General features: G+C 34.1%; 1 protein-coding gene across 2 annotated transcripts; it reads left to right on the top strand.

Moving 5' to 3' along the window:
* Positions 1 to 120: 120 nt before the first annotated feature.
* On the top strand, positions 121 to 27,020 carry LOC140060425 (uncharacterized). Of its 2 annotated transcripts, none has more exons than XM_072106619.1 (7): positions 121 to 157; positions 16,338 to 16,399; positions 21,105 to 21,216; positions 22,305 to 22,571; positions 22,840 to 22,929; positions 23,059 to 24,233; positions 26,257 to 27,020. In XM_072106619.1, the coding sequence occupies exons 1-7, from the start codon at positions 145 to 147 to the stop codon at positions 26,365 to 26,367; spliced, it is 1,830 nt and encodes a 609-aa protein (XP_071962720.1). In that variant the 5' UTR covers positions 121 to 144; the 3' UTR covers positions 26,368 to 27,020. The 2 variants fall into 2 exon arrangements, with proteins under 2 accessions (XP_071962720.1, XP_071962719.1); XM_072106618.1 differs by lacking the exon at positions 121 to 157 and adding an exon at positions 8,844 to 9,046.
* Positions 27,021 to 27,139: the final 119 nt, after the last annotated feature.

The raw sequence follows: 27,139 nt of genomic DNA, 5'->3' as shown, positions 1-27,139 counted from the left end.
TTTAGAGTTGAGAGAGTTCATTTATTTTTTATTAGGCAATGGTCGATAGTATTATGTGATCTGTGTGGTTCGCAAGGTTGCCATGTAAAGTGTGGTGGATTGAAGAATAAATCAAAGGATTGGGCCTGTTGGATATGCCGTACGATGGTTGGCTCAGGTAAATATTTTTTAATAGTTGCATTATTTTGTTTTTTTATTGCTTTAGCAAAATAAATAACTTTCTTTCTGCAAAACAATTATTTAGTTTATGGGTGGAAGAGCGGAAGCATACATAATTAACATTCAATCTGATTTGTATTGTTAGATATTGATGCACTGTATAACTTTACATACTTCCTTAAATTTCATTTTGAAAATTAAACGTTTCTCTAATAGAAGTGGGCTCAAAGAGTATGAAATCTACAACATTTACTAAAAAACAGTTAAATGGAAGACCATATAAGATGAAGCTACAGGGGAAACCCTTAAGAACACCATTACCTTCCAACAGCTTGGTGAAATTATTCAAGGACGATGACCAACCATTCAGTTTTTCTCTATCTGAAGGCTTGCCAGCTGCTAGGAAGGCTGCAGGAGTGCATCTTCCAGTAGTGACTATGCATCCACTAACCTGGCAAGAGATCATAGAGCATGGATGTTCTGATCAACTTCTTTCCATTAATCTGCTTAGGAAATCGTCTAGGTCATGTAGATTAGAGATACCTCCAATGATTTATAAAGAGCTTGATGAGATAATTAACAAGAGGAAAAGTGCTAGTGACTCAGACGAACCACCATTGATTACGAGAATGCATAAGCGACCTTGTTTAAGCCTTTCGCCAGAGACAAAGGATCAACACAAACCACTGAAAAAAATAAAATTATTTCAAAGTAAATTGTTTAATGTCACTGAGAAGAATGAAGTATTTGAAGAACCAAATATCAAAACTTGTCTGAGTACTAGTAGTAGTTTATCGGATGTATTTAGCCAAAGTGAAATCTTCATATCAAGTGATGAAGATAACGTTGATGAAGATTTGTTACATAAGCCAGTATTTCCAAAAGATGTAAAACTTGAACGTCAAGTAGACGAAATAAGGTCATTTGATCATCAGAAGCTATCGGAAACTTCTGAAGAAGACACTTCTGATAGTGTAAAAGTGTTTCTTTGTGAGAAGCATAAAAGGACAACTGGCGATTTCATAAAGAGTTGTAAGCCAATTATTTTAAATGATGTGCCTGTAAAACTTGAACATCAGAAAGACAAATCTATTTCAGTCAGTCAACAGAAACTGTCAGAAATTTTTGATAGAGAGACTTATCTTAATATAAATAGCATTGACCCATTTCAAAGTCTTTGTAAGAAACATAAAAGAACTGGTGATCTGGTAAGTAGCTATAACCAAACACATAACAAAACACTTCCGAGTGAGGTGGAACATCCAAAAGATGAAGGCAGTTTTGTCGGCCATCATAAGCAGTCCAAAACGTCAGATGATGGCATCGCTCATGATGTGAATGTTCCAACAAGCTTTTGTAAGAAGCGCCAATGCGATGTGGATTTTGACCCAGTTCTTTTACACAATGAGAAACTGGAACATCAAAATGACAAAGTAATGTCTGTCTATCATGCAAAGGTCACAGAAGCTTCTATTGATGTGAACAGCATGACAAATTCAGTTTTTTGTGAGAAGCATAAGAAGAAAACTTCGGATTTGATCAGTAGTGATGAGAAGGTAATTCCAAAGAATATGATACGCAAGAATAGCAAAGATGACAAAAGTTGTGTCAGTTATCAGCAGTCATATGTCGAATCGGAGATTCAAACAGATGATTACAACTCGCCTGTTAGAAGAAATACGCTCAAGAGTTTTTACGCTGATGTGTCAACTGATCTTCTATCAATGTTAGAAGATGAAGGATGTTCAGAATATAAAATTACAAAACGTGAGGAATCCACTAATCCAGATGACAAAAATAAAAAGTCTTTAATCAGAAAAGGTAAAAAATCAAAGCAAATGAAAAGGGTAAAAAGTCAGTCAAATCTAGTTCAGGCAACTTTAAAAAATTATTTTACTACTTCAGAAAGTTCGTCTGCTGATGAATTGGCGCCATTTGAAATTCGGTGTTCACCTCGTTTCAAACCACCAAATAGGAGAGTCACAAGAACTTCCCAACGTAAACAAAATTATACTTTTACGTCAACTGAATATAACAAGAAAAAGCAAAAGAGTAGTAATGGACGACGAAGAAGGCACAAGAATAAAAAGAAGATGGAAAAAACGCCTACAATAGATTTACACCAATATCTTATAAAGTGTCTTCCGAATTCCACTTTGGAAAAACCGTCTGAAAATGATTGTACACAGGTTAATTTATTGAATTCACAATTATTGTTATCATCAAGTAATAGACGTTTGAAAGAAATGAAGACAAGAAAAATAGATGGATCAGTAAACCGGAGTAGAAGTAAATATGCAAAAATACCGACTGTGAAGATAAATGAAGAAAAACTAGAAGAATCTGGAAAAGGAGGACGAGGAAGCTTGAGGAAATGTAAGATAGAATCATCCTTGAAGAAAAAGAGAAGAGAAAACAAGAAAGAAATCACAAAAATGAAAGGGGAAAGACCAACAGAAAATGAAAAAGCACAGTATTCGAAGAAAAACGAAACAAACATGGATGAATCCACAACAATTAAGGAAAAAAGACCACCGGAGTTAAAAACAACAAAGTATTTGAAGGAACAAGAAGAAAACATGGAGAAATCAACAAAAATGAAGAGAAAAAGAACATTGGAGGATAAAACAGCAAATAATTTGAAGGAAAAAGAAGAAAAAAACATGGAGAAATCGACAAAATTGGAAGAAGAAAGACTAACAGAAGATGAAAAAGAACAGCATTTGAAGGAAAAAGAAGAAAACATGGGGAAATCAACTAAAATGAAGGAAAAAAGATCAACGGAAGATGAAACAGCAAAGTGTTTGAAAGAAAAAAAAGACATGGGAAAATCAACAAAAATGAAGGGGAAAAGACCAACGGAAGATGAAACAGCAAAGTATTTGAAGGGAAAGGAAGAAAACATGGGAAAATCAACAAAAATAGAAGAAGAAAGACCAACAGAAGATGAAAAAGCACAGTATTCGATGAAAAACGAAACAAACATGGATGAATTCACAACAATTAAGAAAAAAAGACCACCGGAGGTTAAAACAGCAAAGTATTTTAAAAACATGGAGAAATCAACAAAAATGAAGGGGAAAAGACCAACGGAAGATGAAACAGCAAAGTATTTAAAAGAAAAAGAAGACATGGGAAAATCAACAAAAATGAAAGGTAAAAGATCAAGAAAAGATGAAAGAAAGAAGCATGTTATAAACATTACAAAGTATCTCAAGTTCACACCAAACAATGATTTGAAATCTGCTTTTAATCATTCACAGTCATCCTCATCAAGAAAACATTTTCCAACATGTATTGCCTATAAAAAATGCAATTGTGCCAATGAAGAAGGAAACGTATTACCAAGTATTTGGTCTGGAACTAGAGATAAGCTTTTGGAAAGTGTTGAGGTCAATTCGGTTTCTATGAAAAACAAACGTACTTCGTATGAAATTAGTTCTGAATCAACAAAAAGCAACAATGTTATTGACTTGACGCAAAATGTCGACAATGAAATTACACAGAAAACACCAGAAAGAGAATCTAGGTCACATGCTCATCTTAACAGTTGCACATTATCTTCAGTAAAAGAGAAGAAACCACCAAGCTCAAGGTCCAAACGCAACTTGAGTGTCACAAACTATTCGTCAGGTGACCACAATTTGACACGCCTTCATTCAACACCACGGGCTACACCGGTTCAGTATTTGAGAAGAAAATTAAAGATGGAAGATCTATGTAAATAATCGTATACTAGCCTAATAAAGGGCAATTTACACAGACGAGCGGTAACGGTAATACAAATATAGAATCTATGTTATTTCTTATGACCATTTATAATAACAATACCTGTAATTTTATTCGGCAAAAGTTCTTAAAAGTATGTTTTACATTTCATCTTGCCAGGAGCAAGTATAATAGGCATAAGCCCAAACAGAAAACTGCTCTTACTCCATTATTACTTATAAAATACAAAATAACAAAACTAAGTAGTACAAAATTAAAAACAAAACAAAGTTATAATGAGATACACCAATTAAAAATAAGCTGCATTGAATAAACAATTACAACTTAATATTTTTTTGTCAAATGTTTGGTGAGTTGGGCTTTAAAGTCTGAAATTGTAACACATTGCTACACACACACATAACGCAGAGCGGACAGGCGGTTTCTGCTCAGGATAGACAAAGATTCTACGTGGACAAGCTACGCGGTTTTCCGCTTAAGCTCGGTTCCACTAGCTACGCAACGCAAGGACGTAAGCACAACGTAAGTGATTTGACCAATCAAAAGCAATGAAGTATTCAAACAGTGGCTTGTCATTGGTCAACACGCTTGCGTTACGTTTACGTCTTTGCGTTACGTCCTAATGGGAACCAAGCTTTACCGTTCTTCTGTGTAAATTGCCTTTAACGTCGTAAAACATGAAGTTACGTTCGTCTCCAGCAATTGGTAGACGAAAGCTGTAACTCTGTTTTGAATCTGTAATTTCTTAGTTTTAATGAAGTGTAAATACATTTTTCTATGTAGAAATAAACATTCTATATTAAAGTAAATGAATTCGGCCGAATTTGGTTCCAAACCGAATCGGCCATGAGAGACACCATTCCAATGATTCCATAATAATGATTTCAAAATTAGGAAGATGATATTTGTTTATAGTATATTATAGTTTCTTACAGAATAGCTTGTGTAAAATGTCGTTATATTGCAAATATTCTCCATGATTTATTACAATTTAGTAGTGCTCAGTTTAAAAACTGCAATTTATTATTGTTTATATACAGATTCAGCACTTGCTTTAAGGAGTTTATTAAAGAAAATCCATTAATCTTAAAAAACGTAAAATCGGTGTAATTCTGATAAACATATTTACAATTAATGTATAGTTTAATGTATAGTTTGTATAGAATAACACTAATGTACATACATTTAGCATTTTTATCCGATTTTCGATATTGTATTTATAATATGTCCAGTTCCATAAGCAACTTCTGTAATACTTTCACATATGTATCACATGTGACTGGGTATCAATCCTATAAACCTAACCGTAACATAATACATGCACAACATGTGATACATATGTGCCTCTGTATTACAGGAGCTGCCATGATATACTGTGTATATATATATAGCCTATTATTTTTGTTAAATCTTGGTTCCCACTAGAACGTAACGCAAGGACGTAAACGCAACGCAAGCGTTTTAACCAATGACAAGCGAAGTTATAGACAGTTAGCAATCACAAGCGAATAAGCCATCGCTTGTGATTGGTCAATTCACTTGCGTTGCGTTACGTCCTTGCGTTGCGTCGCTAGTGGGAACCACGCTTTACAAGGGTTTCCTTTGACGTACTCGTGTATAAATATTGATGAATGTTAGACGAAATTTATTAAACCGCGTTTGGTGTTTTGCTTGTATGGGAAACAAAAACGTAGTTGCTCTGAAATATTTTACCAGACAGCACTGACATTGGGCAACGTTGCTGTTTTTGAGGTGGCATGTACTGTATATATAATATACATTTTCTTGCACGAATTTGTGTTTGTGTTATATTATAGTCCGGTGTTTAAAAGACCGGGTGTATCTAAATTGTAAATATAATGGTAAAATGGACATTGTTAATAATGCTGCCTTAACCAAATGAAAATATCTCGCGGCCATTAATAGTTATAAATATGACACTGCCTTCAGTAAACTCTCTCTGGGTTGTACTAATTATCAATTTTTATTTGTGTTACAGTCAGGCGTTTAAAAGACCGAGTGTATCTAAATTGTAAATATAATGGTAAAATGGACATTGTTAATATTGCTGCCTTAACCAAATGAAAATATCTCGCGGCCTTTAATAATTATAAATATGACACTGCCTACTTCAGTAAACTCTGGGCCGGTTGTGATAATTATGTTTATAGAAATATTCTGAATCTGAACACGTTTTAATTAAATGATTGAAACTTAGAACGTTTTGAATCTCTAAAAAGGTTTTTGTAGAGTTGACTTTAGCAGTCCTTATGTAAACATTTATTTTTGTAAAATGAGATAAAAACTAAATGGATACTGTATTTTAAATACTGTACTGTACAAGGAATTGGAGAAATTATTCTAAATCAAATAATTGTTCGTTATACTTTGCCTCTAAATCAGAGTCGCCCAGACTAACGTACTTTTATTTCTTATATTGATTTGTATTGTTTAAGGTTTGCATGGCGAAATATATATTGTACAGTATGCCACGATATTTACTGTACTTCTGAACAAACACAAATCTGTCGAGTTTCTCGCCGTTTCGATCAATATACTTTGATCGTCCTCAAGAGTAAGAATGCAGACAGTTCAAAACGGCATTCTCACTCCTGAGAACGATCACATATTTTCAAAACTAAATATAATATACCGGTACGTGGTGTAGGCATGTACCGATAACTTCTACAGGTATTAACATTTTGATTTGATTTTCAAATCTATTGATTAAACCATTCAACAGACATACTAATAATTTGTTATTTATTATTATTTAACCGTATTTGTGAGAACATGATTGATAGATTATTTTGTTTTAAGCTGATTCAATAAAAAGGGAACATCTACCACAGATGTCATTAAAATAAGCGCCAAACTAAACTCGAGCGGGTTATAATATTGTTATGAGGAGCGCCATCTCTAATTGTCTTTAATATGTTGCGTAAACGTCCAGTCCAAAAATTAAAGAAAAATTTTTTTTAGCAAATCACGTACGGAAATTCGCAAAAACTGCGGATTTGCCTCCTCTCCTCAAACCAATGACAATAATCGGTCGTTAAATTATGATTTTTGTTTTCTTCGCAAAGTGTCTGGGGGGTCACTTTTTCCCTCACCACAGTTTGTTGTTCTCGTTGACTGCACACATCACCAATCGGCTATACCACCTTCACAATACTTTATAATTGCTTTATACGGTAATCTATCATTCTAAGCATGATTAAAATGATATTTTTACACAACGGTTTGTTAATTTTCCAATATGAAACGCAAGTTACCTCCGGGGATAACTATAAACTCATGGCTTGTTTAATATCAAACATGCATTGAGAGGTAATAAAAACAATGTTAAGTAGGCCGCTGTTGATCGAATGTTCAGTTGATCGTTAGTGGCACGCGGAAAACGCGTACTAATACCGATACGCGCTCTTCAACTCTTGTGCGTTTTTATGATACGTATTTCCGTTGGTCAACGTTGTAGACTGGACATTACGATTACAAAATTATAATGAACCTGTCTCAATTAAATAGCAAGAACAAACGCATGCGCCAACCAAACCTTATAATCCCAACAAAGGGTCGATGTAGGCCTACTCAAATGTATATAGGCGTGGCGGCGTTTACTAGTACCATAAACTTTGGCACGCATTAGTAATGTTTGTTAGTGTGGTGATTTAATTTCTAATTTAAGTTCTATGAAATTCATAATTTGTAACATATTATCATACAAATCTTGTCGAGTTTATTGCTCGTATAATGTGTTAATATTAAACAGTATAACGTCATTAATATAATCAGTGTGATACAGAATCGAATATATCCCTCTCTTGACTATTAGCAATGCAAAGATCTGATTAAAAGCTCGTTATCAGCAATTACACAAATTGAACGTTAACTTAACATGAATTTGATTATATTTGTGTGTGTGCGATGGTAATGTTAAAGATGTATTGAACAAATAATTCTTTAAAAAATTGTTGTTGAATATTCCATTTTAATGTAACATAATAGTTACTTTTTTTGACCAAAAATTGGATCGAAAAAAAAGTATTTAAATTGTCAAATTGGCTGCCAGCCAATGGATTTACTTTTGTCATTTTATAAGTGAAAACATTTTTTTTTCCATGGAAGTGAACTTTATTAAAACTACAAAATAACATATTCAAAGTCTGATTTAATTAATCTTCATTTTTCATGTTTTTGGGGGACAATACATCTTTAAGCTCTGTCTACCTATCAAATTTTATGTATGATTTGCCCATATATGGAAATGATGATGTCATATCACTACCATATTTAGACATAGCACTACCATATTTAGGCATAGCACTACCATATTTGGCCACAGCACACTTTTTTGTCAAACTATAAGTGTGATAGTGAGACAGAGCTTTAAGATGAATTTAGTCGATCTGATAGATTATTTGGCCTGTTGTTGAGTAAAATAGACGAGGCTGCAACATACTAGACTTAAGTATGTAGTTTTTTTTATGGGGTTTCCGTCGGCATTTCGATTTTTGTTTAAATGTTAATTGTTTATGTACCGTAACATAGCTACCTGAATCATATCTGTATCACTTTATGTTTATTTTCTACATCCACCATAGCAATAATAACAATGTTCCAAGTATCTCACAAGAATTTACCAAGCTAAATAATAGTACAGTTTAGTTTTATTGTACACATTGTTCACTAACGACAAACATCGTTAACAAAACAAAATGTTTAATACTAATAATTTATTCCCGTTTGAAATTTGAAATTAGGCCCTATATATAGTAATTAATAATTATTATTATTGTGACGTCATTTTAATATCGAATTATATCAAATGGTTGTCATAGAAACTCATAACAGATGAGGGTCACTGTTATATTAAAATACTATATTATCCGCCGATTGGACAAGACGCATTTATGTGTGTTTCTTGCAACAATGTGTTGTCATGCGCAGAAGTATGTTTCTTGATTGGAATCAATATTATAGTCCTCATTTGAACGATTACGACTCTGCCATTCTGACGCGTACATTTGCGACGACGGATATTTATACCGTATAAGTCACGTATAGTACTATTAGTAGCCGATATACAGGACTTTTAATATGCATTTGCCAAGTACAACATCGGTTTTACTTTTTGTTGGCGTTTTAACTATCACGGGTAAGTTAATATTATTCATTAACCGCCGAGATGCGTGTTTGAATATTCATACAGTTATATGGAATACGAAAGTTAAATATTATCTGAAATGTTTAGACAGAATACATAGGCTAGTATGGAAGAAACTTATATCTTTCTTAAATAAACGTGTGGTTTTTCTTAATATTTACGCAAAAGCGATCGATGAGCACGTTCTGTGAGAATTAATTGAAGTTTGTATTGACATTGTTGCAAGTAATTAAAAGGAGAGAAGAATATTTGGCTGGCTAGTGGTTTGTAATTACGTAACAAATTAATTACTACCTGCGAGATAATAAAATTAATGCATCAGAGGGTAATACATCATCAGGTGGTACGGGAAAAAGGTTTTTTTGTTCTTGATGTTAATCGGTACGTCATAGTAATGAAGTATTATAAAACCAACCAACCAAGAACACGTAGACATACATTTGTTGACCGGTCATTCTCTTGTACAGCTCCATACTAAAGCTTGGTTCCCACTAGAACGTAACGCAAGGACGTAAACGCAACGCAAGCGTTTTAACCAATGACAAGCGAAGTTATAGACAGTTAGCAATCACAAGCGAATAAGCCATCGCTTGTGATTGGTCAATTCACTTGCGTTGCGTTACGTCCTTGTGTTGCGTCGCTAGTGGGAACCACGCTTTATGAAATACTCTTTCACAATCATTCAAGAATGCCAATTATATTAACATCTTCAAACAGTTGCTGAAAACCCATCTCTTTCGCATAGCATATGAAATGACGTAATTTCCATCTAGTTCGTAGCGCGTTAAAGCCTCGTTCCCACCAGAACGTAACGCAAGGACGTAAACGCAACGCAAGCGTTTTAACCAATGACAAGTGAAGTTATAGACAGTTAGCAATCACAAGCGAATAAGCCATCGCTTGTGATTTGGTCAATTCACTTGCGTTGCGTTACGTCCTTGTGTTGCGTCGCTAGTGGGAACCACGCTTAAGAGACAATTTAATTTGATTAGGCGCTATAAAAAGGACAATTATTATTAATAATAATGATTTTTATAGCTTCAATTTCAATTTGTTATTTCAAATATCGTTTGAAATATTTGAAAGCTGGTGTTTAGGGGACGACGGATTTGAGGGAGTGGGGTGGGGTGGGTGGGGGGGGGGGAGGATGCGTAATGAATTTAGGGTTCTAGTGGAAGCTAATATATGACAGGTCCATTTTCAGCACAACAGCATAACACAGAGACCAGTAATGCCTAATTTTACAAAGGGAATGGTAACAGAAAAGAAGATATTTTGCAATTATCAATTGGCATTGTAAGGTAGCTCCTAAAAATAGAATATATATATATATATATATATATATATATATGTCTATAATGACGTCTATTGTGTAATTTAGCCCATGCATGGTAAAATTATGTAATTTTATTATGTAATGCAATTTCCACAAGAAAGCGTGAGTCTTAGAATATTGGATAATGACTTTTCGAATACACGTCACACTGGGTAAAGGTGTAGGGTCTCTAACCAGAGACATTGCCCAATTTCTGAAAGCTAGAGATTGCTGCGCGGTTATCCAAATTAAACAACCTTTAAGTATAAAATTATCAATTCACTTAATCTATCGTATTCGTTTTCCTATCCCCAATCCTGTTCCTTACAAACATTCATATAAGATGTACTGAATGCAAAGAACTCATTCCACATAATTTCACGTAATTAAGTAGTTTGATCACGTGCTCGATGAGTCACGGCGCACTACAAATTTGTCATACCAAATGACGAATTATTACTAACCTTTTATCTTTAATTTGAAGAAGAGTATTATTAAGCTCTGTCTGCACTATCAAATTTTATGTGATGTGCCCATATATGGACAGGATAGATGTTGTCATATCACTACCATATTTAGGCACATTACACTTTTTTTGTTTGATAGTGTAGACAGAGCTTTAGAATAATAACATAAAAAAAAAGGAAAGAGCACTTTTCTTATTATAAAGAAACTGGAACCTTGGCCATCGGAGTGGTCTTGTTTTTAGTCGGTCGGTTGGTCGGTTGGTAAACACTAACTCAAATTTGCGCACGCGATCGACTGCAGCCATGTATATGGCCTTGTTTAATATACTTACAGTGTATATATTGACATATGTATGCAACTCTAACGCTAAAGATATATTGCTAGTTTAAATATCTATATATTGTTGTTTTTAATAGGCTTGTTGACGACTTAATGTCAACATTTTTATTTCTACTAACCAACCTTCGGTCTGTACGCTTGTTATTCATGTTTGCCATTCATCGTACATAATCCAATACAGACGTGTTGATTGAAAATATTAATTACGCCGTCAAATTATTTTATTACCACCCGGTTCGTGCTCGAATAATTGAACATTGGATTTGTATGTGTATATGAAGTAATATAATCCTATGACTTAACGTTGCTCCTCCGGCATTAGCAATATTTAACAACATTTTCTAATATACTTGTTCAAGTCTATCGCCTAATTTATCACCGGTCACAATCAATATTAAGTGTAATTAAAAATAAGCGTACTATAACATTATTGTGCTTTTTGAATAATAGTCTATTCTCATGATAACCTTAAATAACCTAAACCGTAGCTTAAAGTTGTGTAAATTAACTTGCTACTACGTAAATATAATGTGCTACACGTAAACGTATGCTACACGTCTAGGGTCTGCTTCTCGCAAATGTAGCATGTCTATGACATTATTGTGTATTCTTGAATAACAGTCTATTTCAGGATAACCTTAACTAACCTGGACTGTACTTAGATTTGTGTGCTACATGTAAAATTAACTTGCTACATTGCGTAAATATAATGTGCCACACGTGAACGTATGCTACACGTCTGCTTCTCGTAAATGTAGCATGTCTTAGTACGTAGTGTGCATAATAATGTTTGTATGAAACATGGTGTGCTACATGTAAATATATGTGCCACACGTAAACGTATGCTACACGTCTAGGGTCTGTTTCTCGTAAATGTAGCATGTCTTAGTACGGTAGTGTGCATATGGCCATTTGTGTAGAAAACATTGTGTGCTACACGTAAGTATTAGTGAGCTACACGTAAGTATTAGTGTGCTACACGTAAGTATTAGTGTGCTACACGTAAGTATTAGTGTGCTACACGTAAGTATTAGTGAGCTACACGTAAGTATTAGTGTGCTACACGTAAGTATTAGTGTGCTACACGTGAGTATTAGTGTTCTACACGTAAGTATTAGTGTGCTACACGTAATAATTAGTGTGCTACACGTAAGTATTAGTGTGCTACACGTAGTCATGTGGTACAGATAAAACAATATTTTATTTTTAATAGCTATATTATAGTAGCCTGATCCTCGTACTTAGTAGACCGGGAATGCGCATGTCCCATGACGTAAACATCGTGTGCTACTAAGTCATCAACCTTCTACACGAAAGTGTGCCCGCACGTAAACTCAGTGTGCTACAGGCAAAACTAGTCTAGTCTTCGTAGACAGTATTATTATATACAGTGGTACGTGTGTATGTGTGACCAAGGCATCTGTGTGCTCCCGCAAATAGATTGTGCGACCCTTAAACTATACTTACATACACGGAACGTATACGGTATGGTATCCGTAACAGTAAATCGCGCCGACGTAAACGTGGTGTACTATGCGTAATAATTGTATAAACTGACGACATGGCCTTAAAGTGACCCTTCAATGCTCTAGGCAACTGTACGTAGGCACATCAGCGTATTCAACCTGCTTTTGGTCTTAGTTAAACAAGATGTACTACATGTTCGGCTTTGCGATAAGTCTCTGTGACATTTCGATTCATCTTATATACAGTGCATTAAGTCAGTTTAACAACGCCGTGCTTACAACTATGTAATATATACTGATAATGCTATGTTTTTTATACCTATAATATTCTTCATCATGCATTCTACGACTACATTCGACTGATGATGAGAATATGTTTTAATGTATATCAAAATACGGAGAGGAAATATATACGTTGATTTGTATTTGTGAACGTACGTAATGCCAGGTGTACATCCATCATCTAGGCTTACATTATTAATATACATTTCAAATAAAAAATGGTTACAATGGTCAATTCGTTAAAGCTCGACATAAAGACGTTTTTATCTAAACTGTAAAATCATCAAAAATATTACGATTTTTTTAATGGCATGGGCACATAATAAGGAAGGATACAATGCAATACAATGATCATAAATATGATATTATATTATAACATAGTCTGTGCCGAACACAGGAACGTGATTGGACGAAATGGTGACCACTGATCCGAGAGGATCAAAATTGATATATCGCGTCTGACGTCACAAGATAAGCATTATCTTAGGATTATATTTTCCCTCGATATATATTATTTCCGTTGATAAAAATAAAATTCTCTCGGAGATGTCTAATATTATATTTCACCCATAGGCAGGTAATGTCTGTATAATTGTCCCTTCTAGATTGTATCCAAGCATTGTATGTCGTTACCCTATCTAGACGATATATCCAAGAATTGTATGTTAACAATCAAAGTGTGTTTATAACCAATCGAGTATGCAACAGGCGTCCGCAAGTTGCCACTAGCACGATCGATGTTATTTAAACACAAGCCGAATATAAGGCGTTACTTCGTTGTACATGGCGAAGGTTAATTCTTTATTATACATCAGATCTGTATACTGTATAGATATCGACCCAATCTACATAAAAAAGGAAAGTTTACTCTAAGACATTGGCTTCTCATGGTTGTACATGGTTAATATGCCTATTAAATACGCGCCATTTCGTCATCTTCAAAGACGTCAAATTATTGGCTGAACCTCACTCCCCTCACAGATCTTGTTTATTTATTTATTTTTAAATCATTTTCTAATAAATTTTGTACATAGGTATACTATATCATACTAAAAATGTATGAAATGAATTCAATCTCAAGTTCAAATCTAAACTCATCCCGTCCCCCACTTAAGCCTCAATTCACTGACATTACACAATGATTACGAGCAAGTGGCGGCCAATCCGAATTGTCGCTTGTGATTGGTCGAATTAATTGCATAATCAAATGCAAATACGGGATTGCACCTGGGTATGCGATTATTCAACGTTTTTTGTGTTACCCATTTACTTTTGTTATCTCAAGTAAACAGTCTCATGTAAGCAAACAGCTATTACAGGGAGGTGGTAGGCCTAATAAGATTCCGACTGAAGCGTAAGCCTACTAAGAAGCCAGCATTATTGTCGTCACATTAAGGTGTGCTTTTGAAAGAAAAATGCAATGAGGTGGGTTTTTGTTAGGCCTAGGTAGACTTGCCTTAAGTATTTAGTTATTGCTTTTTATGTTAGTCGATATTTGTCTGAAAATACTAAGGTTACGAGCTCAAGTTGTATACGTATGAAACGCCATATGTGCAGAATCATCATGAGGGCCTATCTTTTTACTGTTAAAATTAAGTAAACACTCCGCCTAGAACCTAGACTAACGCCTAGCAGAGAATTAATTAAGTAATTTCGCTCTCCCTGCGCCTAAGCATACGCAGGTAGACATGCGAGTGTTACAATAGTATCTCTTGGGCCTTGTTAAGAGTCTGGATGGTTATACTTAGTTTATCATTATTTCACGTACTTATCTTATATGTCAATGTATGCGATAAATAAATACATGTCCGTTCTTGGAAACAAAAGCAATTAAAACAATTCAGACTATTATCCCTGGTGCAATATTTGCGTGGTCAATGCACCAAATTATAAATACTTTTGTTATAGTTTAACACCTGAGACGAGTAGTAATTATTACTCATGGTTTTCGACAAAATGTGTGCTACGCACAAACGCTGACGCTGTGATAACTGTACAACGTTGACCATATACAATTGATTAATTATACAGTGGGGAATTCAGGTGGCTGTTCTTAAGGCGCGCGCTCAATATTGAGGTTTATTATAATAATGGCAGATTATAACAAAGGATTAATGATAAAAAAAATATGAGATTATGAGATTAACAAAGGTTGGGTAAGCTACAACAGAAATAACACACTCCACGCATATTTACTATTAGCGGTTATTCAATTCAATTATGGTTTATTATTTGCAGAATAATCTGAATTGCGCCAAATTTACATTATACAGTTATATAAAAAGCATAACAACATTTTTAAATTTCAACTGACTATGGCATTTGGCAGTATTTTCCTGTGTCATTTAGGGACACATCTTACACTGTATCACAAAATATGTCTGTGAGAAATACTCACAGTTACATGATTTGCATTTTCTCGTTTTAACAATTAACATCTAATATATTGATAAGTTTAGGCATACCACCTTCGACGAAGGCATGATTGAGGAGGAGAGCACGATTAATTATAGCTACGTTGATTACAATACTACCGTTGAATGGATTTTCTAATTGTGGAAACCATATGTGGTAGACCTTCGAATTATATTAGTGTTTATTGAAAATGCACATATTACCGGATATGTATTTATACGCCACGTTTGTCTTATTATACGCTGAAAGCTTTACTTGAAGATCAGACTGTATTTAAAGTATGATCATAATAGCGCATAATTTTGACGATATAAACTACAGCTCTGTCTACTATCAAACTTTATGTGACAAAAAAATGTGATGTACCCAAATATGGACATGATGATATCATATCACTACCATATTTAAGCATACTGACGTATTACTACCATAATTTGATATTTGACTTGTACATCACATTTTTGTCACATAAAGCCTGATCAGGGAGTTGTTATTAGTAACAACTCCCTGGCCTGATAGTGTAGACAGAGCTCAACAACTTTGTTAAATTAAAACATTAAAAAAAATCCTGGTACCATTCCTGGTAGCAGATCAAAGTTGTATTGTTGCCGAGAACATTTTTGTTATAACACAATGAAGAATTGAGATATAAAATTAATCGGTATCGTTGTTTCCAAATGTGGTGATCTTTTGTATGCCTACACAATGACAAATTATATTATAATCTGACAAAATTAAATACAAAGTATAAATATAAATTAATGTGAAAACAATTTCATCTCAACAATGTTGTCTCGGGTATTTGGTAAAATCATGAGCCTATCTAATGTATAGGTTCATAAATTTATTAACAAAAAATAAAAGTGAACTTAGCTTCGGGTACCACTACAACAGCCTGACGTTTAGTCTGTGTATACAGTACAGTACATTACATTTTGTTTTATACTTATCGTATTTTATGATTGAAATGAAATTTAATAATGATTTGTTTTTTTAGGATATGGGAAACCAGTATCTGAACCGGAAGGAGTTGCGGAAGGCACTGACACGACAGATGCGGTAAGCTATGTTTCATGTTTTTCATTATACATTACTCATAATTGAGGATTTCTAGGGCCATCTAAGTTCAGTTCACGTTACACGATAAATGTACATACTATAGCCTTAAAAGCATTTAACGAATTACCGTAGATATGCATAATAACATAGAAAGTTTGATAAATTTGTGACGAATTCTTTATGTTGTTAATCAATCATGCGTGACAGCCTAATGTAATTTTTAACTTAAAAGGGGAGCATAATTATATTATATAAAAGGGTTATTATATCATATAAAAAGGTTATTAATTAAAGGAAAGCCATCTGTTTATATTACAAATTAATGAATTGGTGACTTCAGTACACAATGTACGTTGTGCAATATATCGTGACTATTGTATCTCAACAATTGATTAATGTATGTATTGGGCCTAATTTTCCGAATGTCGGAGTTAACATTTGAAGAATTTAATTGCAAGATTCCGAGTGTATAAGGCTATTGTTAGCTATTCAAATGCTAAACATGAACTATTGTTTTAACGTAGAACAGTACTCTGTGTTTGAGATAAATTGAGCTCCGCCCACTTCTCTTCTCTCTATCCTGAACTCCAGCATATTAAACTCAAATCAGAGTGTTTTGTACATTTATTATAACGTCTGATGGTAAGCTTGGAGTGGGGTAGAAATTGGTATTTATGAGTTTAAGGAAGGGACATTATGCTACAAAACTGCTCTTTATGGTTTCGTTTCTGTGTTGCCTACATTTTAAAAGGTTCTAGTTCAAATCGTCAGCTGCGTTGTAGGCCTATCAATACATTATACGTCTTGCCTTTATGTGACAAGGATTTATGTTTGTAGAGAAGGCTTTGCATAAAATTCCTCTTACAGCAATTTCTCAACAGTAACGGACCCTTATATGACTAGGATCTGACAAGTTACATTAATTGCATAGGATTGATCATGGGTTTTCGCAATCTAATAAGTGCTTAAAAACCACGATATAGAAATATTATTTCTGAAACTCGAGTCAGAATACGAATAGAAGGGGGTTTTTATACTTGCCTGAATCCAGTCGATTCGAGTATCATATCTAGTGAAAATAATCATTCTGCAGTATCGTGTCTTCTGACGGAAACAGGCTTAGGCCCTATACTAAGTAATACTCTCACTATAAAACTGACTAGCCCACAGTACCCCATGGGATGAAGATTGTTGTAAGAAAGAGCACAATCAACATACCGCTCTATAGTCTGGGTTCCAGACGGACCTAATATTAGTAAAAATATAAATATTTTGGCACATACGTATACTATACTTGAGGTTGTATTTTCAGACAAAAATCGAAACGTCGACTGGTGGACTAAAATAAAAAAGACAATAAATACAGACTTGGGGCAAGTCTAGATACCGCTCGAGTAGGCCTAATGCATTTTAATTATTACAATAAAAATTCTACTTGAATAATTCCTATCATAATCCGACGACTGATTATCTTCATTATTACTCATAACATCGTTAAAAAGTGGTTTACGATTCTAAGTAGATAGACTTCGAGCGATTTATACTCTAATTATTCAGGCCTCCTATCATTTAAATACATTCTGCTTACTTTTTAACCTGCAATTATTATGTTTAAAAAGAAAAAGAATAAACCTTTATTCTTTCACTGTTATTGGCAGAAAAAATTAGCGTATATGTTAAAACATTTTCCCCGAGAAAACAGTGGTGTATAATATTATAATTGTTGAGGTTTCCTACCATTTAAATACATTCTGCCTACTTTTAAATCTGATTATATGAAATTATTATGGTTAATATAAAAGAATAAACCTTAGGCCTATATATTATTCTTCAACTGCTATATTGGCAGAAAATAGCAAGAAATTACACGCTGAAACATTTTCCCTGCGAAAACAGCGGTATTATAATATTATATAACATATATATATATTAATAGAATATTTTTACAATTCATGAATAAGCCATGGTAAATGAAAGGGTTATTGTTCTTTTTTAGCACAAAATCACTAAAACGCTGCTGATTCATATACATTTACAGTTATTATTAAGTAACAGCGGTGTTAGAAAAGACACTCAATTACTCGAGAAAATTGTACGAATTAGCGGGAAACTGATTCTGAATAATACATACATAAATTACTTATTTTCCAAGGATGGAACGCTTAACAGAATTCCTGGTTAGAATATGTTTTATATCGATTTATGATATTTTCGAAAGAAGAAGAAGCAGAAAAGGAGACGTTTGGTGGATAAACGAGGACAACCCCCTTGAAAATGCACGAGGATATCATCAATAAGTTAATGAGAGATTTAAAAAAGCCAGGTTTTGCCGTGCCAACTAAACACACCCAACCCCTCCCATTCATTGTTATCCCTTGGAAATTATTGGTCAGTTGCGTTTTTTATTTATCAATACAGTATTATGTTTTATTAAACTTGTGTCGATCGTCGGCCTGTCTGTCATATATTCTTATACGTTGGATGTGATTACTATTTATTGTTGTCAAATGGAAAACCAGAATAATTTAAGAATATATTTACTTAAGGTCATAGGATGGCATAATTAATTTCTGTGCGCATTTTTTTAGCGTTGGACGCAGTGCATTTTGCTTTTGCGTTTGCGTTGATAACTTAACTCGTCCCAAATGGCGAGTTTAAATCTAGTTTTAAGCTCTCTCTACACTATCATACTAATTTGACCAAAGGGAAAATATGATGTGCCCAAATATGGTAGTGGTATGCTTTAATATGGTAGTGGGATATGACATCATCGTGTCCATATATGGGCACATCACATATAACATATAATCACTATCATTTCATATATTTTCAAATAAAATTTGACAGTGTAGACAGAGCTTTCATTACATTAGGATATTCATACAAAGAACAAGTAATGATTAATCTATGCAAAGAAATAGGTTATATTCACGAAGATGACACCTCACATAGTGATAAAGAATGGGATTAAGCATATCAACATATATAGTATGAAATTATTATGCCTAATATAACGAATATTATGGGCGGCCATTAAAGTCAAAATGTGTAGCAAAAGAACGCTGTACAGGCCGTACAATAAAAGTACAGTTAACAACCGAATACATCATAGAAAACGGAACATAAATTAGGATACATTTTATTATAACGCATCTTATTGTATGATTCTGTTTATATATAAATCAATAAATATAATACTGTGCATATTGAATGGTAAAATAGGCTAGTTCTGAATAACAACATTTTAATGAGTGAGTGAATCATGATTATGAATACTAAAACAATTAATTAAATGAAGAAAAGGCAACGACTGAGTGATAGATGCGTCTAATATACAACATTGTCAACAATTATGACCAATGGCTCATCAAGAAAAAACCATGACAGTTTTCTAGGCCAATGTCAAAACATCAGCTAATGTAGTGAATGACTGGATGTGGCAGCAGAACCAGTCATCGCGACTAATTGATAAGCTGACGAGACATTTGGAAAACATATTAGAGGCCTAAAAGCTAGCTAGAAGCTTTCATCTATAAGTAACGTGATACACGATTTATGTCTATTATTAAAGTAGAATTTATAGTATGAAAGTAATATTACATATAAAATGAAAAAACAAAATATTCTCACTCAATAAATCAATCAATAAATCAATCAATAAATCAATCAATCAATTAATCAATAACATTTATTTCTTTTTCTTTTTCAAGGTAACAAAAATAAAAATGTTGACATATATAATAAAGACGCAAAGCAAAGCAATACAATTTGAAGGTCTCCTACTGAGATATCGTCTGCCGGCCTCCCGCACTGAACGATTCTGCTCTCCTTCCTTTCTCCTACTGAGATATCGTCTGCCGGCCTCCCGCACTGAACGATATCTTCTCTCCTTCCTTTCTCCTACTGAGATATCGTCTGCCGGCCTCCCGCACTGAACGATATCTTCTCTCCTTCCTTCTCCACAAGCCATTACACTTTTTAACAACAATTACAAACGATGATAATTATGAGAAATATACTGTAAATAGTTTGCATTTTATTGTTTATATAGCTAAAATTTATTATAGCTATTATGTTTATTGAATATAGCTCTGCTAACTTTTCTGGCTGTTTTACTTTATCGTTTTGATTTAGCTTTTCGCTTCTTTTTTTTGTATCTTCATTGAGATCCGGCCACTAATACCCACAGCATTGTCATTTTTTTCAGTAATTTGCCTTTGGATTTATACATATTATATATATAAAAACACATTAGGCAATGAACATTAATTCGAAACCGCCCGGTGATATACATATATCCAATAAGTTTTATTGTAATTTCAATTGTATTGTAATTGCTGTTCTGTAATTTTTAATGCAAGCAATGGAATTTCCAGAAATGGATTAGATTAAAGTTTGAATCTTGAATCTTTAAGAAAAACATCATATTGATGTTTAATTTAACGTACAGAAACAAAACAAAACAGACAGACAGACAAGAAAACAAACAAGCAAAGCATAAAAAGACTATTAATATCATGGAAGCACAGAAAACAAAAATAAATGTATTTGTTCCTTTTTTCGCGATATTGCAATTTATTTTTGGAGTAGGATTTATTTTAGTTTAAAATAAAATTGTTTTCCCTGCTAAAATGTTCTAAATACAATAGGCCTAAAGAAGAAAGTAAGAAATAATTGACATTATTATTACATTTTCTTCTTTTAGAAATTGAACAATTGCGCTGCTGATGTCATAAGATTGATAGCACAGCAGGAAAAATCACACCAAATGGACCTCTCGGGTGTAAGTGAAGAGTGTCTTGAAATGGTAAACGGAGGTAAGATTTTGAAATGAATTAAATTATCGAAATACGGTACCATTATCATCATCATCTGCATCCTTTGCATTCTGTTATCATGGATCCGTGTTGTCATCAATAATCATCAGAAATTCCAAATAATAGTTATTATCCGAACCGTCTTTTGATAGGTCCAATCCTACGTTACGCGGCGTCCTTGCGTTGCGTTGTTAAAGCTTGGTTCCCACTAGAACGTAACGCAAGGACGTAAACGCAACGCAAGCGTTTCAACCAATGACAAGCGAAGTTATAGACAGTTAGCAATCACAAGCGAATAAGCCATCGCTTGTGATTGGTCAATTCACTTGCGTTGCGTTACGTCCTTGTGTTGCGTCGCTAGTGGGAACCACGCTTTAGAGCCATATATATGGCTCTGGCGTTGTTGAAGCATGGTGGTCGGTGAACTACGCTTATTCGTCACGCAGTCGTTGACGTACGCTTGTTTCCTACAACCACGCAACGCAGGGACGTAAGAGCAACGCAAGCGAGTTGACCCTGATAGTTCAAAACAATCTATCGCTTGTCATTTATCAAATTGCTTACGTTTGCGTTACGTCCTAGTTGGAACCAAGCTTTATTTTTACTACCGCCGTGTTTCTCAACACTGGTGTTAAGCCTCCTACATTATCAAAACCATTCTTGTAATACATCATATTTCTGTTGCATAAGTATGTGCACATTTGACAGTTGGCTTTAACATCACTGCAATCGATATGCCATAAGGATTAGAGTTTCATCTAAACCAGTATCATGTTGAATTCTAAAAGCTATTTCAATCAGGAATGTAACATAACAATGAAAATAAAATCAATATTACATAACATTTTATAACAGCTCTTATAAAACGGTTTACAAATGTTTGTTTCAGATTCAGAATATAATTTAGCGGCGTATTATTAATTTATAGTCTTCAAAAATTAATCAAAAATTGTTCTCTAGTCAATTCACTTCACAATTTGTAAACGTATTTTGGGCAAAGTCAGCAGGACCACAATGTCAGCAAACTGGAACACCTATAAGATATTTTCTTATTATTTGTTAATGATGTTACGGCACTTTCTTTGCAGCAATGAAATACGTAAAAGAATTGGGCGATAGTTCGCCTTCCGTCGTTCAGAGCAAAAGGAATAAGGATGAAGGTAGTGGAGACGGTGCTCTTGCAGAAGGAGAGAGCAGTGTTAGTGGATGGCTACCAGATTCGGGCGAATGGAAGAACACTGTAGATAATGTCCTGTATCATCTATTAAAAGCTTTGGAGTTTGAACATCAGAAGCTTCAGAAAACTTTGAAATGGGTCGCAGAACTTCAAAACAACCAGAATCAGTTGGCCAAAGGTGATTGGATGAAAATATAATTTGTATTCTGTATATTATTATAGATACCTTTATTATAGATACATTTAAATTACACGTATGCCTTACATAAGAATAAAGTAAATAATGGTAAAATATCAATTGTAATAACGCATGACTGATGAACTATGAACTATGCAGCGAGTCATATCAGCAACAATCTTATTTAACAGTAAAATGTTGATTCAAACAACAATTATAAAAAGGGAACTTATTTATTATTTGTCTCAATGTCTCAAATTTTCTACAGGTAAAGATCTGATACCTGGTGAAATGTTGGAACAAAATGACGTCACGAAACAAAATAATAGAGGACAAGAAAAAACTCCAGCTGATCGAAGTAAGTTAACAAGTTAGTCATCTTATTCCCGATTGCTTTGGCCATATTGCATCTGTCTTATGTATTACATCACTTATGGAAAAATATAACTGGTCTTGTAACCTAAATTTATATTGCTATATATTTCAGTGAAGGACTTTTACAACGAGTTAAAACCGGGTGAATTTCGTGGACTGAAAAACAAACCCTCATCATTTACGTGGAATAATAAACAAGAGCTTATAAATGGAGATTCAGCAAGTGACGAGGAATATGATGAAGAATCAGCCAGTGAGATTCCTGCAGAAGATACCGATGATGCTAACTTAGAAGACTCCGCAAGTGAAACACCGGCAGAAGATAGGCCTACCGATGACGCTAACATAGAAGATTCAGCAAGTGAAACACCGGCAGAAGATACCGATGACGCTAACATAGAAGATTCCGCAAGTGAAACACCGGCAGAACAAAATAAATTACAAGGAGAGGAAACTGATGGAGAAGATTCCGCCAGTGAAACGCCTGCAGAAGATTCCGCCAGTGAAACGCCTGCAGAAGACACCGAAGAAGTTGACGACAGTGAGAATACAGAAGATGGAATTGATAGGGACGATTCTGCGAGTGAAACACCAGCAGAGGAAAATGGAGAAGATTCTGCGAGTGAAATACCAGCAGAGGAAAATGGAGAAGATTCTGCCAGCGAAACACCAGCAGAACAAAATGAAGGTGATTCTGCGAGTGAAATCCCAGCAGAGGAAAGTGGAGAAGACTCTGCCAGCGAAACACCAGCAGAGGAAAATGTAGAAGACTCTGCCAGCGAAACATCAGCAGAGGAAAATGGCGAAGATTCTGCGAGTGAAATACCAGCAGAAAAAAATAGAGAAGAATCTGCCAGCGAAACACCAGCAGAGGAGAATGAAGAAGATTCTGCCAGCGAAATACCAGGAGAGGAAAATGGAGAAGACTCTGCCAGCGAAACACCAGCAGAGGAAAATGGGAATGATTCTGCGAGTGAAATACCAGCAGAAGAAAAGCATATGGCAATGAATACACATAACTTTGGAAGTAAAGGAAGATCTAATAGAATCAGCAATAACTTTCAAACAAACCAAAAAATAAAAGAAAATAATAATTTTGAAAAGACTGGTGATAATTTAATACGAGAAGGTAATGAGAACAATGAATTTTACGATGATGTAAAAAGACAACCTGAGGTTGTACTTAAAGACGAACAAGTAGACGACAACCAAGATTCGTCATCATTTTCATCTGACAACGAAGAAGAAAACGAACAAGATCTTTCGGGAAGTAATGAAAACATAAAGGTAAGATTAAGTATTAATACAAATCGTAGTGATGATATCAAAGGAGCTTGACGGCCAAACAATACAAAAGCTCAAAAGCTATAGTAACCATGGAGAGAAACCGTTCAATATGGCTGCAGCAATCGACCAATCAGATTGAACAGTTTGCAGTACTGCGCATGCGTTAAATAGATAATCGGTACAATCTTACTTTAAAGATGTATTGTCCCCCTGAAAAAATAAATTTTTACAATTTGTTTGTTGAATATGCCATTTTAATGTCACATAATAGTTATTCACTTTCACCAAAAATCGAGAAAAAAAATTATTTACCTGAAAAAACTGTAATTTGGAGCAAAAAATAGTCAAATTGGCTGCCAGCCAATGGGTTTTTGATTGAATTTAACTGTTTATTTTGTCATTTTATAAGTGAAAACATTATTTTTTCTGGATATTTTTCTACGGAAGTAATTAACTTTGTTAAAATTACAAAATGGCATATTCGAGGTTTGATTTTAATAATCTTCATTTTTCATGTTTTTGTGGAGACAATACATCTTTAATGTAAAATTCTTCAATTAACTGTGTGCTGGTGGTTTCAAACCGCGTTCCGAAGGATTAGGCTTGGTTCGTAAGCGCAACTCAAGCGAGGAACAATTTCAAGCGACAGGTTGAATATAATATATTGATTGCGATTGGTCAAATAGCTTACCTTGCGCTTACGTCATTGCGTTGCGTCTCCAAAGTGTGAGCCAAGCTCCCAAGATATTTCCGGTATTATTACCATTTCGTAGATGGGTACACTATCAGCTATTTTTAACAATATTATTTTCTAATTAATATAGCTAAACTTTCGGTGACCGATAGAACTTAATATACTAAAAATAAATATTGAACTTGACGCATGAAATAGACACCTAAGGCGTGTAACAATGTACACATGTTATTATACTGTAATTGAGCCGTTTTCTTGATAATAGAAAATTTGCAATTTTGCAAAAAAAAAACAAACTGTGAATCGCCAAATTGGTTCTGTCGATTGTCGGATCGAATGTCGGGCAATGTTCTTTGCATCGGACATTTCTAAATGGCAACGAAACTTGATATTTCAAATTAAACTGCTCCTTTGTAATAATTAATATTACTTGTAAATAACATATTTATAAATATATTTTTGAATTTACAAAACATCAAGATATTAAACATAATACAAATTAATTTAAAGAAACATATAATATTTGTTTCATTTTGTATGCGTGGATTGAGGAGGCTAGGCCTATACCAGGGAAAAGTGAAATTGCATTATCTTCCCTGCCTGTACAATGCTTTTAAAGGCCAGGTGCGGGCAAAAAATTTCTATTGATCATACATTCCAATAATTATCGATCTATAGTTTCCCCTATGCTTCATAATTTTTGGGATTTTATTTGTGTTACACGAGTTTGTTGAAAATAAGCACTTTCTTATCAGTGGGGGGATAGTTCAAATTACACAGTAAAATATCTATTCGTTTGTGTACACACATTTTGTAAATAGAGAGGCATTTTAAAAAGCTATGAAAAATAAACGGTGTGGTAAAAACTTCAAAATTTATTTTCATGCTATAGCAAAATTATCCACATCTTTTTTCACCGTCTAGGGAGTCACCAGACATGTTATACATTAGGTTAACTACCTAACTACTGAAAAAAAGTCTTCCTGGTTTTTATGGAAGAATTTTGCCAAAGTTTGTATTTGACCATATTAAGTGAAATTCATGTTTTTTCGTCTCGATTTCTGTTACAAATATTTGATTTATGTACAATTAACCAAATATTAAATTTAAAATTCATGCCTGTACCTAAGCTTTAAATTTATATCTGGCGATAGGGCCTCTATACAGAGATTTGACTTCAAGATTGACTGGGCAAGTGATTGATTCAGTCAGCCTCATTGGTTTATTGTAAGATCGGATTGACTTTTTGAAAGATTATCTGATTTATCATAGCAAGAATTAAGAGACTGTCATTGGTTGATTTACTGTTGCTTTATTGCTATGTTACAGGACACGGTCGTAAATGAATTGAAGGGCCTTCGGAGTGGAAATAACCAGGAATCCAAGAAGATGATAGTGGACGCACTCAAGAAGTTGTCAATGAAAAAAACACAAACTTAGAGAGGCCTACTGAAATGAGAATGCATACAAGTGACGTCATCAAGTGACTTAAAATAAAAATAAACGGACAATATCATTAAACAGATGAAAATGACGTCAGAAGAAACCGAAATATGTGCGATTCAAAATATCAGATGAAAAATATAAACAATCATGTGATTCATCGGACTATATCTGTGTGACAAAACAAATCACATAAATAAAGCATAAATGCCCATAAGAGTCTGAAAATATACAAAAATAATATGTATTCTTATGTATTAGCTTTTTTTAAACTAGAACTTAATTGTTTTATGTATATTTTTCTTATTTATCTGTCTCGTATTATTCCATTCCAGCACCATTATTATACGCTCTCGGAAATTAAACACAGTTTTTAAGTTGATTTAAAATTATCAAAGTTTCAAGTTGTGATTTGGAATTTCGTTTGTGCTTCTAAATTATATAAGTTATTATAGTATGGACGTACACGCGACGCAATAATTTTGACCAATCACAGGCGACAGTTAGGACGATCAGTCGTTTGTAATTGGTGGTTGCAAAGCGGGTTTATATGTTAAGTATTACTGTACGGTTTATTACACACGTTACGAAAATGTAAAGTATGTTTATATTGTCAATTATTGAACAGAGAATAAATATAATACATGTATTCTGTTACTGTCTGTGTATTTTAGTATGAAAGTAGGCGGGGCTTAACCTATAAGGCGGGGCTTAACCTATAAGGCGGGGCTTAACCTATAAGGCGGGGCTTAACCTATTAAGCAGGGCT

Source organism: Antedon mediterranea, chromosome 10 (genome assembly GCF_964355755.1).
Source record: "Antedon mediterranea chromosome 10, ecAntMedi1.1, whole genome shotgun sequence".
Lineage (NCBI taxonomy): Eukaryota > Metazoa > Echinodermata > Crinoidea > Comatulida > Antedonidae > Antedon > Antedon mediterranea.
This window is presented reverse-complemented; position numbering and strand designations above follow the sequence as displayed.

Excerpts from the sequence above, each read along its gene's own strand:
- LOC140060425 (XM_072106618.1), top strand. The coding sequence starts at position 8,989 with ATGCATTTGCCAAGTACAACATCGGTTTTACTTTTTGTTGGCGTTTTA. Across the intron at positions 16,400-21,104 it reads GCACTGACACGACAGATGCG|AAATTGAACAATTGCGCTGC; the intron begins GTAAGCTATGTT and ends TTCTTCTTTTAG. Across the intron at positions 21,217-22,304 it reads TCTTGAAATGGTAAACGGAG|CAATGAAATACGTAAAAGAA; the intron begins GTAAGATTTTGA and ends CTTTCTTTGCAG.